Below are 16,561 nucleotides of genomic sequence, written 5' to 3'. Positions count from 1 at the left end.
ATATCCATTCATAACGAGCAACACGTGAGTGAAAGTTCAGCAAGATCTTGTCTCTTGTCTTCCCCCATCCAAAACCTTGATCTCTTCTACCCCCGTTAATTTACCCCAGATCCACTTTTTTTTGAAATTCCGACTTCTTTCTTTCCTGGAAGTTCTAGCAGTGTCCATGTGTTTTATACCTTTCCCACTCCTCCCTCCCCCCCCCCCCACCTTCCCATGCCTCCTCCCCCCAAGCCTTGTCCCTCCCACAAAGCTTCCGTTGTCCCTGTTCTCTGCTGTTGTACTTGTGTGCTTCCCTCTCTCCCCATCTTGCCTCCCGCTCCCTTTATTGTATGTTTCGTGTGTCCGTTTTTTTTGTGTGATTGATGTTAGCTCTTACACGAGCCTTGCTCTTGTATGCAAAAAAATAAAAAATCAGACTTCGCTGCATCATTGGAAGAGACTGTTAAGATGCGTTTGGGGGGTAAGCAGGCAGCCCGGATGGAACATGGACAGTTAACCAATCATGAGAAAATGGTCATGCTTGTGTTCATGATATTTCGACCGCGATCAGAGCATTCCTGATAGACAGACACACCGTTGGAGATCCAAAGTATTCTGCATTGGAACAATTGTGGGAAACTTGTGATTCAACACAATAGTGAAGCAATCATCAAATGGTCCTTGGCTGTCGACAACGCGACCCGCAGCCGCAACTCTCAGTCACTCTACCTCCGGTCTCTTGCTGCTCTGAACTGGTGCTCAGCACTGCAAACTTGAAAACTGGGACTTCCGAACCGAGGTATTCAGGTCTTGTGAATTGGTACGGCGGGTCCCCGGTCTTTGAGTTGAAATGGCAATTTCAGAGCTGGTAGGCTCTACATAGGGCACGCACCTAAATACTTCGGCAGCAGCTGACAGACTCTTATAGTTCCTGCAGACTCTTATAGACCCATTTACTTTCATTTTCCCCTTGTGTTGTATGCGAGTCTGAATGGAGGCTCCTCAATATAGGAATTAGTTTTACCTTACCATTCGTTTTGTTCTCCTTGCATTATTTTCATTAAAGTCATTATTTGTGCATTTTCAATTCCTGGGTCTTGTACGTTTATTTGTTTGTGGTTTCGAAAAACGTTCGTCGCGTCTGTCCGTTCATGTAATGGCCTCGTTATCCCTCCCCCGCGCGCATGTTGTAGTGACGATGGATTCAGATTGAAGCTTCCTTCACAGGTGCCCTGAAACCCATTTCTTTAAAGAATCGCAAAACCGATTTGCAGAGTCGAGGGTACTTGTGATTCAACCAGCAGAGTGTATCCGATGTACCTAACCAACTGATCTCCATCTCTCTCATACAGTGGAAAAGGTGAGGTCTGTACATAGGACGTTGTAGCAAGAAGTGTTCCACATTTTGGGAACCTTACGCCATTCGCAGGAATTGGTAAGATGACACGCTATCATATATAGATAGGAATTTAGACCACAACGTCCGAGTCGTAGACTGTAGAGGACGGGTTACCTGGTCTTCGGGAAAACCACGGAAACGAGACAGAGGATTCAACCAAAAGGTGCACGTGATGGCAGAATCTCCACTTGGTGGAAGTGTCCCAATGAAATTGACACTTTGTGACGTCCCTGATGTAAGCAGTGAGATCATGATAGATTCAACACAATGGCCTTCAAAGGAACCAACTGGAAGTACATTAATTGCCTAAATATTGAAAAAGACTAAACTAGAACGGCACTCAGTAGAGAGCGTACCTCCAACTGGTTGGCCATATCACTCAATCGTGAAGAATCACTTAAAAATTATACTAGCTGGATCCGGATCCAGATCTTCACCAAAATTGAATCGAATCTTCCTTGTCACACACACAACCTGTCCAAGTTTCATCCAAATCCGTCCATAACTTTTTGAGATATCCTGCTATGTTGTTTTTGGCCTGATCGCCTAATGGTGAAAAATCACTTTAAAATTCTAGTAGCCAAATCTGAATCCGGATCTTCACCAAAATCTAATCATTTCGTCCTTGTCGCAAACGCTACCTCTCGGCCAAATTTCGTCCGAATCCGTCCATAACTTTTTGACAAACAAACAAACAGAGAAAACAGAGAGCTTTGGGCAAAGAAAGGACACAAGCTATACCTGTATTCCACAAATTCACTGGAGCAGACAATGTCGGAAAATTCTCAGGAATAGGCAAAACAAGATGGTTTCAGCAGTATATGAAAGGTGAAATGCACTAATAGTCAGAGCACTGATGAAACTACCGGAGGAAGGTGACCGAATACAGGAGGTGAAAGACGTATTGGCTAAATTTGTGTGCTCAACCTACCGTCCCAAGGGTATTCACATTGCAAGTATCCCTGATCTAAGATGGTATCTGTGTTGTTCTACCAAAAGAACACCAATTCTGCTCAATTCAGAGGGGCTTTTATTGTGCGAGCAGCAAGCACAACACCGCTTCCCGGGCCCGCCAACCTGGAAGTGACGTGTACATCCGTATCCGCTTGTTATGTGTTGTCGACGGTGTGGTCTAGATGTTGCATACATCACAGTTTCTGTTTTGTAATCACCTAGCTGAAAGCAACAACTTACCTGAGGAACACATTCAGCGTGTGCGGTCACAAAGCCGAGGAGGTGCCATGCCAATGTTATGCAGCAACAGCCTTTTGACCACCTGAAATTTGGTTACTACCAGGACAAAAGTGGCCAAATACTGCCAGTCACCACAAAGGTTCCTCCTGCCCCACAAGCCATGATCGACTTGGTCCGATGCCACTGCAAAACCAACTGTGTCTACACAGACATGTTCATGCAGAAGGAGTAACTTGCCTTATGCAGAACTTGTGCGGTACAGAATGTGAAAACGATGCAGACTGTGATGTTGAATATGACACTGAGAGTGATGATGATGTGTAATAATGTGTCAAACTCAGATAGGAAATACGTCTATACGTATGCTGTCACTACCAACAATTCGAGTGTGCCTTTTTTCATGAAAATACAAACATAATTTCACAAACTTCTTCTTTTCTTGGTTTTTCGTGTTCATAATCACGAATTTGAAATAAGCTTTGGATTCCTTGGGCCTGGAAACACAGGATTAGCATTTAGAATGAAGTTTCTATGTCAATTACAAGCTGAGATATTTGGAATTTCTTGTTATGGTGGCCATTTTGAAAATCCAAAATGGCGGCTATGCAGGCATCTCCGCAAATGTAAACATTGATTTTCATATTCCAGATGCCATAAGCTTCTGAAAAATGTACCTACGGTACTGGTTTGATAATCTCCATAAAACTTGAACAAAATACATCGTGAACCTGACTATAAGTTCTCCTCACCAACCTTGAGCTCCTCAGCACACCATTCCCGCTCTTTCAGGCTCCTCCTCCCTTCTCCTCAAATCAATCTCCTCAGCACACCAATCCCGCTCTTTCAGGCTCCTCCTCCCTTCTCCTCAAATCAATCTCCTCAGCACACCAATCCCGCTCTTTCAGGCTCCTCCTCCCTTCTCCTCAAATCAATCTCCTCAGCACACCAATCCCGCTCTTTCAGGCTCCTCCTCCCCTCTCCTCAAATCAATCTCCTCAGCACACCAATCCCGCTCTTTCAGGCTCCTCCTCCCTTCTCCTCAAATCAATCTCCTCAGCACACCAATCCCGCTCTTTCAGGCTCCTCCTCCCTTCTCCTCAAATCAATCTCCTCAGCACACCAATCCCGCTCTTTCAGGCTCCTCCTCCCTTCTCCTCAAATCAATCTCCTCAGCACACCAATCCCGCTCTTTCAGGCTCCTCCTCCCCTCTCCTCAAATCAATCTCCTCAGCACACCAATCCCGCTCTTTCAGGCTCCTCCTCCCTTCTCCTCAAATCAATCTCCTCAGCACACCAATCCCGCTCTTTCAGGCTCCTCCTCCCTTCTCCTCAAATCAATCTCCTCAGCACACCAATCCCGCTCTTTCAGGCTCCTCCTCCCTTCTCCTCAAATCAATCTCCTCAGCACACCAAGCCCGCTCTTTCAGGCTCCTCCTCCCTTCTCCTCAAATCAATCTCCTCAGAGCGCCCTTCCAGGTGTTGGGCTCCACCCTCTTCCATGAGATGATCGTAGCTCCGCCCCCCCCTTTCTCCTTGCCTGGCAGACTCCCTTGGCTTTCTGCTTCGTTCTTTGCTGCTTTACAGAGATGTGACCGGTGGATGTTTACAAGACGTTTCACACATGTTTCCTTCACTTTAATCCCTCTCTGTCACAAGCACGACCCTCCATATCGTGCATATTCAAACACAATCCTAAAGCTGACAAATGGAACTCCTCCCACCATGAGTAAAATGAAACCCCTCCCATCCTCCATTGGTAAAATGAAACCCCTCCCATCCTCCATTGGTAAAATGAAACCCCTCCCATCCTCCATTAATAAAATGAAACCACTCCCACCATCCATTGGTAAAATGAAGCACCTCCCACTCGCCATTAATAAAATGAAACCCTGCCCTCCATTGACAAAATGAAACCCGTCCCTCCCTCCATTGGTAAAATGAATCCCCTCCCACTCTCCATTAATAAAATGAAACCACTCCCACCATCCATTGGTAAAATGAATCCCCTCCCACTCGCCATTAATAAAATGAAACCCTGCCCTCCATTGACAAAATGAAACCACTCCCTCCCTCGGTAAAATGAATCCCCTCCCACTCTCCATTAATAAAATGAAACTCCTCCCTTCCTCCATTGGTAAAATGAATCCCCTCCCACTCCATTAATAAAATGAAATCCCTCCCACCCTCCATTGATAAAATGAACCTCATTGAAGTTTCCTTTATTGTCAAATGGTGTTTGCTTTGTGCAGACATTCAATGGTTTGGTTGAGATGTATTTTGAAGAAATTATGTTCGTGAAAACTAATATTTTTTGTAACGTTTTGTAACTATTATTCTTTATCAGCTACATTTATTCACACGCTCTTCTGGGGGTTGGTCGGGAAGATGGTGTGTGGGAGAGGGGTGGGGGGGGGGGGGGGGGCGGGGAGTGGTGAGTTTTTGGCCCAAGTCTTTCACAAACTGGCTGGCCAGGTCTGACTCATTTGAGGTTTCGGGCAGAAATTTTGAATTTGTTCAAGGTGCCGACAATATCTCGCCTCCTCTTCACGAAGCACACCGTAAGATCTTTAACGTCCAACAACTAATGCCGGCAGTCTGGATGCCCAATTTAACGTTCATCCGAGGGACGGCACGAACATTGATAAATCACAGCCTGGAAAACTCCAGGATAGCAGTTTATAGCTGTGTTGGGATTCAAACCCAGGTTAGACAGCTTAGAGGTGAGTGTGTGCCGCTCAACCATCCCATCAGCCAAAACTACTCAATCAGAACGTTTATCAGTCTTTGGTGGACTTACTGAATATCCGTTGGGCTTTTATAGCCCCAGAGTGATCAAGTGGCCTGATTGGCCTGTTTAAATGTCATGGGCGGGGCCTGAACACTCGGGCTTTTATAGCCCAGAATGATCAAGTGGCCTGATTGGTCTGTTTAAATGCCATGGGTGGGGTCTGAATACTCGGGCTTTTATAGCCCCAGAACCATCAAGTAGCCTGATTGGCCTGTTTAAATGCCATGGGCGGTCCTTGTTCACACCTTCAATGAATGGTAGACGCTACCTCGCAGTTCCATGCAGTGGCAACAAAGATTGCAGCTTCACACACTTTAAACATTATTTTATTAAGGACAATATAGATGACACATAAATAAAAATAACTGTTCAATAAATACTAAGACGTGCAAGACAAAGCTTGGGGGGAGGTTTACACTTCGAGCAGCCTCCCAACGTTGTGAACTTTTTGTATTTTTGACATGAACGGACAGACGTTCTGGAACAGGTTTTCCTCGGAATATGATGGGACCACTCTTTGCGGAACATTGTGGCATCTGGCCGACCGTCGCAGGCCCTTGAAAATCTGGCTGCAATGATTGAATTGGATGTACCGATATCCGATATCAACAGCAGCTCTTCAATTTGAAGAGCCTCTGGTTTGATGGAACAAAGTGGTTCACGGAAGTCGGAAACAAAATAAAAGAAAATAAAAAAGTCGAAAATTCGTAACCTCAGGACAAATATTAATAAGTGCCCCCAGGTTAGGTCATCAGTGTGTCCCCTCATATATAAGGCCTGCCTTTGAAACAACGAAACAGGGTTCATGTTGTCAATGTGATAAACAATATTAAAACTCTGGGTCACGTCCTGTTTAATCACCTGTGCTTTAGAGGTAGAAGCCATGAGATGCACCTTATCAGATACTCTGTGTTCCTGAGACACCGAATCATCCGATGTTGGACATCTTCGAATAACCTAATGCATTGAGCCATGTAAATATTCCATACTCAGATTTCAGATTCAAGATGTCGGGACACTAAAAAGACTTGAACAAATGTAAAAAAATTGGGGTTCAATTCCAGAAATTGTGCAAAATAACACCGTTTGTGTGTTTGTCTGTCCCCCTTCATCAGGGTAGGTTTTAAAGGTCAATCTTTTAACACAAATGTGTGTTCACTATGGTCTATTTTTGAGGATAAAACAAACTCGAAAAACATTTTCCATAAAAGGGTAATTATGTCTCTTCTATTGGACTTGTAGACGGTGGCTTGCAAACCGGGTCTCATGGGCGGTGTACGGATGCACTTTTTAAATAACAATAAATACGAGGTACAGGGATGTGAAATTCTCTGCACGTAATAAGCAACGTGTGCACAGAGTAAAACGAGTGTTCATTTACGTCCGCAGGATGTCTAATAAATAAAGAAGATGTAAGCACACCTGACACTAGGCCGAGGCTTCAGACTTTGGCACACCCACGAGGTTGTACTGTAGAATAAATTGTGCCAACCATCATTTTGAAGGGCTTTTACTAGTTATGGTCATAAACACTCAGGAACCACCTTTAGAGGCCATTTTTCCCCACAGAGCAGGGGTTGGCCTTTTTTGGGCACATTGGTGGCCTTTTTTGGGCACATTGGTGGCCTTTTTTGGGCACCTTGGTCCCCTTTTTGAAGCAATGTTTTATGGCCAGATGCCCTTCCTGCCACCAACCCTGTTAATCGCCTCTTGCGACACACAGGGAATGACCAGTGAACTGTTACTCAATTTGCTGACCTCCAGAAGGATGACAGGCTGAGTCAACCCTCCTGGTGTTAATTCAGCAATCAACCTGGATTCGAACCCAGGATTCTAGGATCCCAAGCCGGCACCCAAACCATTAAGCCAACACCAGGCTATACATAAACACTCAGGCCAGATTTATTTACGATCCAAGCCTTTTTGGCGACCCTGCCGATCCTCCAGTTTAGCGAATCGCAGCCGGACGATCAGTGTCATCCTCCAACAAGTAAGTCATAGCGAAGAGTGTCATGGGCAGTTTGTCGATGTAAACAAGGAACAAAACAGGGGTATGTAATATCATCAATCCCATTTGGTATCCACTTAACTGGAAAGGTCAGTTAGGTGAGTAAGTTAACTTGGAGAGAGCTGTGTGTCTTGTGATGCCCATTGAAACACGGCCATTGCCTTTGTGACGTCCCAGATGTCAAACTCAAGGGACAAGTAGATATTACTGTTATGTCGGTGGGGCAGAGGAATATCTAGAGTCAGGTAGATCTGAATAGGTAACATGATTCGTCTGTCGCGATAGGGAATCTACCTGTAATAAGTTCTGTGTGTTTAGTCCGGTTTGTCGGTTAAGGAGTATACCTGTGAACATACCAGGATGTTCGTGTGCTAGGTAGTTGTAGGGATTAAAGATAACAGCCCTTGTGTGTCACACCTGGTAATCAAACCTTTGTCCCTTATGGCAATGCATACCCATATAAAGACTAAGATAGGCCCTTTAGCGCACACAGTAATTAAATCCCTATCCCCTTACAACGACTTTGGAAGAAGCCAGAAGGGGCCACCGCCAGGTGGCTGCCGTCAGCTACACCACAAGCTGTACGACATCTGTTGGTCCCTGCGCTTCTCTTCATCGGGCTGACGGTTCGCTCATGGTGCTTGGAGTGGTGCTCGGTGCTTCGAGTGGTGAACAGGACCTCGTGTGCAAACGGCGAGGGCATTGGCTCGGGCCTAGCGAAGCGTGCGAGGCGGACGGAGGATTTCTCCGCACCGGAGTTTGGAGCACCATTGGACGATACACTGCAAGACGACGGACAGATAAGACTGCACCCTACATTCACAATTACACGACGATTTCTTTTCTTCATTCATCCCTGTGTCCTGTTGTTGAGTTTGGTGTGTGTGATCCCAATTTAGGAATTGGATTTATCGTCGCGTTTCCCTGTCCCGATCCTTATTACAATAAACCCTTTTATTATTTCTCATTCTCTTCAACTCTGGTGTCCGGTTGAGTTCATTCCCCTTCCACAGTTACGCGCTCCCGCTTCTTCCTCTTCCCTTCTTCTGTTCCCCCGTTTTATAGTCGAATCCGTGTTTGGTCGTCGCCTCAAGTAAGTCCGTTTTGGTCCATCCGCGGTCCCTGGTGTTAACCGGAAGGGTCCGGGTGACATTACTATAGTATAGATATTCCCAAATTGGAAAGGACAAGCTGGAAAATACTTGGACGGCAACACAGATGAAAAAGAGAACACGGTTGAAAGGAATCTACATAGGCCTGACATAGAAACCAAATATGAAGTGTTACGGTCTCTCTATTTATGACCAAATTTAACCGAAATGCAAGTGACATGATCATGTAAATGTATCATCCAGTGAGTAAATGCTTTTCTGATATCACTTCTGTAAAAGTTGTGTGTTTTGGCCACTATTTCTCGTTGCGGGGTTGTGACCGAACCACTAAACAAAACATCACAAAACACCGCATTCTCTGAAATGAGAAAAGTGAAGTGTAGGTAGAGAAGTTACAGAAGGTCTATTGAAAACGTTTTGTTAAAGTTTCCCTTTTTCTGGAGGATAATTGGAAAAGAGAAATGGAGGATAATTATATATTTTTGAACAGCTAGTGCATCTACCGTTTGTACTGATAGGTATGTCGATACATCAAACTGTGATGACGTCACTATTTTCAAAAATTCCAAAAGGGGCATTAATCATGCTGCTCGGGAAAGCCACAAATAGTCTATTTGAATTATTTAAACTACTTCTATAGTCTACATTTTGTATCATGTTTGTATCTTCTAAAGAAATCATGTTGGGAGGTCACCATAACTGACCAGCTGCTTCATCTGTTCCACCTGCATGGAGTGGCGTCTTAACAGGGTCTTGCGTGCTCGCCTCCCCGTACCAGGTGTCGGCTCAGGTGATATGTGTCTCTTTGGCAATGCAACCGGGGAAAGAACGGCAGGACCGTTAGATGTCCCAGTTCGATTCCGGCTGCAAATGTCAGGGATAGGTGGGGTGAGGTTTACGTTAAGGGCTGGAAGGAATCCAGGGCGGGTCTGTGAGATGCGATCAACCAGGATGGTCCCTGATCCACGGCGTTCCAGTAGCGGGTGTTTGTCCCTGTGGTAACGAGATATCATTACTATCCATGACCATGTAGAAACAAAATATTTAAGGAAAGTGACTTCCTTTTTTTAACTTAAAGTTATACCATTTCATTATTATTGAAATTTTCACTTTTCATTCTAAATTTAAAAAAGGAAAATCATTATGCAGTAAATGCACCTAATTAATTCACATTTATTTTTAACTAGCAGAAGCACCAGGCGTTGCCGGGCGGGGGAGGGGAGAGTAGGGGGGGAGGGGAAGGGGATGGGGGGGAGAGGGGAGGCGGTGAGGGGAGGGAGGGAAGGGGTTGGAGGGAAGGAGGGGGAGGGCGAAGGGGCAGGGAGGTGGGAAAGGGGAGTAGGGGGAAGGGGAGGAGGAGGGGAAGGTTAAGTGTGATGCAGATGTGGAAGAAGAAGAAGCCATACTACCAAATTCGGACACTTCCGGAATTGTTTGATTTATTTGTATTCAAATGTCTGGTAATTGTTTTGTATTTATTTATGCGAATGTGTACTTGTATATAACTGTTATTAATTTTAAAAGGCTTCGGCCCTATCGAGCGTTTTTTTTTTGTTTGTTTTTTTTTACTCCAAAAAAACGATCTTTTTTTTTCATATATATATATATATTGGCCTAAAACACTCCCAGGCACTCAGTGATGAACCTCTGAAAGTTTGATGAAGATCCGTGCAGCCATCTCTGAATAAAACGTGGACACAAAAACTGGACACACACACACACAGACCACTCGTCTTTATACATATCGATAGATGGACTGAAATGTTTTGCCAGTGGGAGTCCTTGATTGGCTGTGAAAAGGCATGTGACATAAAGGTTTCACAGCCAATGAGGAACCATAAAAATAGTGAAATTCATTGTTGCATTTACTGTTCAATGTTTTTGGCATAAAAGCATGTTAAAACTAGAATGGTACTTGGTAGAGCTCATACCTCCGCCAGGCTGAAGAGTTTATGTTTCATAGCCCACTGATTGGTCAGATCTGAATTCGGACCTGAACCAAAATCGAATTGCCTTCTTCTTGTCACCAAACCAACTCATCCGCCTAGTTTTATCATAATTCGTTGAAAACTTTTTTTTAATATATCGTGTATCAAAATCGTGTGTATCGCTTTTAGCCCCATCATTCAGTAGTGTAAACCCTGGTGTTGGGCTAGCGGCTAGGGTGCCGGCTTAGGATGACCTAGGATCCTGGGTTCGAATCCCGGTCGATCGCTGAATTAACGCCAGGGGGGTTGACTCAGCCTGTCATCCTTCCGAGGTCGGCTAATTGAGTACCAGCTCACTGGTAATTCCCTGTTTGTCGTTAAAGGTGACAAAAAGGGTTGGCGTCAGGAAGGGCATCCGGCCGCAAAACATTGCTTCAAAAAGGGGACCGAAAAACAACAACAACCATGGCTCCCGAAAAAGGCCAACCCCCGCTTTGCGGGGAAAAATGGCCTCTAAAGGTGGTTTTTTTTATTCAGTAGTGATGAATCATTTAAAAATTATTATATCCATATCCGGATCTTCACGAAAACCTAATAATTTCGTTGTTGTCACGCACCCAACCTCTCCACCAAATTTAGTCTGAATCCGTCTACAACATTTTGAGATATATCCTGTTCACAGACAGACAAACAAACAAACAAACAAGGAAGACGTCGTGCAGAGCACCTAAAACAAATTAGACCGTAAAATTATTTGGTGGTTGAATTCGGTGATCGGATTTGCAAATCCTGTTCAAATTTCCAACTAATCGGATGAAAGTTGAAGATTTTCGAAATATCACCGAGGTTGTTGACCTTTTGGCCTATGTTGACCTCAAATATAATTGATGGTCGAATTCAGTAAGCTGACATGAAAATCCGATTCAAATTTCAAGTCAATCAGATGAAAAATGCGGATTTTAGAAATTTGAAGTAAGTGGTTGATCTTTGGCCTATGTTGACCTTTTGACCACAAAAATAAATAGGATTCTGTTGGACCACCAATTCTACTGTTTGGTGAAGTTTCGTGAAGAACAGTTTAAAAATGTGACCATTAGGCAAGTATAAGTGAGCGGACAGACAAACACACAAACACACAAACCGGAGTGATCAACATACTTGTCAAAAAAATTTTTTTTTTGCCAAGTAATAGACAGACATACAGACAAACATACAGACAAAATAAGGAAAAAAAAAATCAAACAATATACTTGAAAAATCTTCGATTTTCATAGGTAACACAGACAGGGGTGAAAAAAGAAAAAAAAAAGAAAAAAGAATCACCTAATTTTTGTGAAAGACACCATGGGGCGTTCAATGCCCACCAAACAACTAGTGCCCACATTGATGCCTCACCCAACATTGAAATACCAGGATGATATTTTGTATCTGTGTCGAGATTTAAACCCGTAGTAAGGGCATTTTATGAGATATTTCACAAATCTGTTAACTAAATTGTTACCAAAAAATTTCTTCACCAATATGTTTGTAAAGGTGTGTTTAACATGTGTTAAAATGTTGAAGTTCAACTCCCGTGGGAAACCCAGAAAAAAAGCTGTTGAATTTGGGTACCGAAAAATTATTTTCGAGAATTTTTATTTTTTTTAATCGGCCCTTAAGTAACTTATGAGGGGTCAAATAAGGGTTTTTCATGATTCTGAGTTGATTGTTAACATTTATATTTTCACTTTTACATTTACACACAAAGTAGCTTTTATTTCACATACATATAAAATACTCAAGAGTTATTTCTCATTCACAATGTCAGAAGTTTCAACAGTCATTGTCTATGTCTTCTTCAGATTCGACAACATCATGACTGCAGTTTCTGCATGTAATGCCATTACAGACTCCACAGGCCGAGATGCACGTGACCCCATTCTTCTTGCAGCTGCATCGCCGGTTGCTGCAATCTCCATGACAATTACAGCTCGTGAGCTGCAAATAGCTCCTCAGGAGCCGTGGGGTCCAGTGTTGGAACTGGCTCATACCCATGCACACCTATTGTCCATCCATAGTCACTGGGGTCGATCTGTGTGCTCTGCTTTGCATCATTAGCATGGATTCTCTTCATCCAGCCATTCCATTTGGAGTGTGGGAACTCAGGATCGTTGGCTTTGATCACCCACCCCGCTGCCCAGAGTGTGTCACCTGGAGTGAGGAGTGGCTGATCATGAGCCAGGGAGGAGGAAAGCTCAGCGAGGGGGAGAAACATGATCGCGTTCGTTCCTATCTGTTTCCTGTTCATAAATGGAATAATCTTTACTTCAGTTCATCTCAGGATCTTAGCTTTGTCGAGTGCCTTCAACTTCACCCGGGGGAAAGCTGCTGTTGTCTGTGGATCTGGCAAAGGTGGTGCCGGAGAGGTGACTTCGATCCAACCCATTGAGTGAAAGGGAGTGTTTCCGTGAATAGAGACAATGTTTAAATCTATATTGTCTCCAACAAACTGAGTGACTGCATTGTTTGTTTCCCCAACCTCCATAAAGACCACCTGATCATTACTTGACAATTCACTTTCACTGGCTGGCACTTTGGCTGTCATCACTGATTGATCCTCAAGCGCAGCATCAACCGTAACCTCATCATTGATCTGTTCATCGGTTTCCTCCACAATGGTGTCAAGAGTGCCAGAAGTATCTGGAACATCATCTCCACTCCTACTATTAAGGAAGCAGTATTTGTAGTTTTGTGTCTCCGTGTAAGACTCAGTGTATCCCAGCCGGTGGAACTTGTTGAGCATCCATTTTGACCCAAATCTATGATCAAGTTGTATGGCAAGCCCCATTTGGTGTGGCAATACTCCAGACCGAGGTCAACAGGCCTTAATAAAATTCTGCCCCCAAACGGCAACTCTTTCGTCTGTCTTGACAATCGGTCTCAAGAACATCTGAAGGCTTGCAGGAACAAGTGTCAGCTGACTATCGATGTCAGTCATACTGTGTGTGGTGGGGTATGACTTTGGACCTAAATCAATCAAGGCAATATCATTGGATATGAACTTGAGTGCCGTCTTTATGATCTGAGTCTTCTCATCTCCATGGTCAAGATTAGCATGATGCACTCGCAGAATATTGTCGGTGCCATCTTTGAGACAGAGTACATCTGCCCTTCTTTCCTGTGTTGTGAAATACAAGGTGTCTTCGTATTTCTCTAGAAGTTTTATCTTTAGCCAATGCTTTGAATAAGAAAGGCTCTTCTCTGGTGACTGATCAAACTCCTGCAGCTTTTCATGGACTTGGTCCATGTTCATTACCCCATGCTCTAATTCTGAGTCTAACCATTCGCAGAATTCAATAAAAACTGCCTCTCGCTCCTCATCAATACTCCTCTGTGCTCTCTTCCTTTTTCCTTCCTCATCAGTCTTGGACAAACTGTCACCTCTCGCAAACATAAGTTTGCATCGCAAATGGTACAGTGTTTCTTCTGCTACCAAGTCGTTGATCCCTTCCAGGCGTCCAGTGACTTCAGTGTCCCAGTCATCCCCGCGACTCCGTGCTGTCTTCAGCAAGCTTGCCTTCAGTGTATCTGCAGTCAAATTATCTGGCACTCTGTATTTCTTTCTAGCTTGTGCTGGATTATTTTTGTAGAGCTGGGCTGGTTGGTTGCAAAGAATGCATACATCCTTATACAGGAGGTCAACTGACTGTGATCTTCTAGAACTGCAGGCAGTTGATGAACTGAACTCACAAGTAGTGCGTCTTCTCTTCAACTTTGATGACTCTTTCTCTGCCTTTGATGCTTGAGCTGACTTCTTGGTGGTTGCAACAAAGTTGTTGTACAGATCATTTTTACACTTCTGGTGGTACCTCAGTTTTCCTTCCTTTTGAGCCTCCTTCATACGTTCCACAACAGTAACATTTTCGACAGTTTCTGCTTGTTTCAATAAAGTCGAGTATCCCTTTGGAGTTGCCTGTATGAGCCTTTCAGCTGGTGTATCCGAGCGTGCACAGATGAAACAATTGAGCACAGGTGGAGTAACGTCTTCATCCATATTGCTAGACTCCATGTCCTGCAAAGTAGAAAATGAGATATATTTAGAAATTATTTTTCCACAAAGGAGTGTCTGTGGTGAAATATAAATGTTAACAATCAACTCAGAATCATGAAAAACCCTTATTTGACCCCTCATAAGTTACTTAAGGGCCGATTTAAAAAAATAAAAATTCTCGAAAATAATTTTTCGGTACCCGAATTCAACAGCTTTTTTTCTGGGTTTCCCACGGGAGTTGACCTTCAACATTTTAACACATGTTATTACACACCTTTACAAACATATTGGTGAAGAAATTTTTTGGTAACAATTTAGTTAACAGATTTTCATATGTTTCCCTTACTACCGGGTTAAACACCTGAGTCGAGTTTGCATACCTAGAGGGCCGAGGCTATCTTGCCAACCTTAACATTTTGATTAGAGGCCATTTATTTATTAGAAATGCACTTTGGGTGGAGAACAGGGAGGTAAATAGAGTGAGTGCAGTGGTTAAGAATTCTGCTGCATTTGCCGAACGCCCGACGTGATGAGCTGCCCTTTATGATTTGTAAACAGAAAATGTCATTTGCTTTTTTCATTCCTTTTCAGGCTCAGGATGTCGCAATGTTTCAAGTCCTTCTCATGGTCGTTATGAACAGGTTCTGATTTTTTTAATTTTTGTATACTGAATCGAGGCTCGTGAAAGAACTAACATTTATCACACAAACAAATCAAACAGACAAACAAAATATATAAAAAGAGGGAGCGTTAGACAAGATGGGGAGAGAAGGGGAAGCACACAAACACAACATTTGAGTGCAGGGACATCGGCAGATGTGTGGGAGGGAGAGGGCTTTGGGGGAGGAGGCGTGGGAAGGGGGGGTGGGTGGGAGAAGTATAAAACACAAGGACACCAAGGACTTCCAGGAAAGAGGTTGGTATTTCAAAAAAGTGGATTTGGGGTGAAATTAGCGAGGGTAGAAAAGATCAAGGTTTTGGATGGGGGAAGATAAGAGATGGTGGTGAACAGCTGTATTAAAGACCTGGAGGGAGGAGTGGGATTGAAGAGAGTGTGGGAGTTTGTTCCAGAGGCGGGAGAAAAGAGGAATGAAGGAGTGAAGGTGAGCAGAGAGTCTTGATTTTGGCAGTTTAACCATAAGAGGGTTGCAGGCAGATCTTATGCGACCTGTAGGAATATTTGGGGGACAGAGCCCAGAGAGAGCTGGGGGGGGGGGGGGGCAAGGCCGGAGAGGAGTCGGTAGAAGACGGAAAGACCACCAACCTGCCTGCGGTGAGTGAGTGAAAGGCCCTCGGAGGTAGCTTCATCGTGGGAGATTCCAATGATTCTGAACGCTTTGGTTTCAACAGCGTGAAGACGAGCGAGGTGTGAGGCAGGAGCACCAGCCCAGAGGGGGGAACAGTATTCCATTGAGCTGCGGATGAAAGCCTTGTATGTGGTGAGGAGCTCAGGTGTGCCAAGGAAGGACTTCGCACGATGGAGGATGCCCAGTCGGCGACTGGCTTTGGAGGCCAGATTTGAAATGTGGTTTTCCCAGGAAAGATCATGGCAGATAGTGAGACCCAAAAGCTTAAGTGACAGAACTTCTTGGAGAGGATTATTCAGAAAGTGGATGGGAGGGTTGTCCAGTCGGTCTTTTCAGAGAGACATCGTAAGAGTGTGAGATTTGTCAGGATTGAAAGACATGTTCCACTTGTTTGCCCAGTCTGATTTTGTCCAGGTCTGCAGAGAGTGAGGAGGCTGCAGACTGCTGATCTGAGGGATGAGGAATGGAGCGACAGAGAGTAGAGTCATCAGAAAAGAGATAGAGAGGATTTTCAAGAGTCAGAGAGATCATTGATGAAGACCAGAAAAAGCACAGGGCCCAGAACACTGCCTTGGGGAACTCCAGCCTGAACAGGAAGAGGAGATGAGAGAAACCCATTCAGGACCACACATTGACTATGACTAGAGAGGAAGTCCGCCAGCCATGCGTGGAGATTTCCATGGATACCAAAGGAGGAGAGTTTGGTGAGCAGGGCGGGGTGCCAGTCCGTATCGAAAGCACGTGATATGTCAAGGGAAATGAATGAATGAATGATAGTTTTAAGGCCATTTTCCCCGCTAGAGCAGGGGTGAG

General features: G+C 44.3%; 1 protein-coding gene across 1 annotated transcript in view; it reads right to left on the bottom strand.

Moving 5' to 3' along the window:
• Positions 1 to 9,136: 9,136 nt before the first annotated feature.
• The window catches only part of LOC137436080 (ankyrin repeat domain-containing protein 34C-like), an 80,658-nt gene continuing 73,233 nt past the window's right edge, over positions 9,137 to 16,561 (bottom strand). Inside the window, 1 exon segment of the mRNA XM_068129795.2 lies at positions 9,137 to 9,476. Coding sequence (XP_067985896.2) covers positions 9,161 to 9,476 — 316 coding nt within the window. The 3' untranslated portion in view covers positions 9,137 to 9,160.

The sequence above is a fragment of the Myxine glutinosa genome, chromosome 11 (assembly GCF_964187855.1).
Source record: "Myxine glutinosa chromosome 11, kmMyxGlut1.1, whole genome shotgun sequence".
Lineage (NCBI taxonomy): Eukaryota > Metazoa > Chordata > Myxini > Myxiniformes > Myxinidae > Myxine > Myxine glutinosa.
The sequence above is the reverse complement of the archived record's forward strand: the minus strand, read 5'-3'. Positions and strand labels throughout refer to the sequence as shown.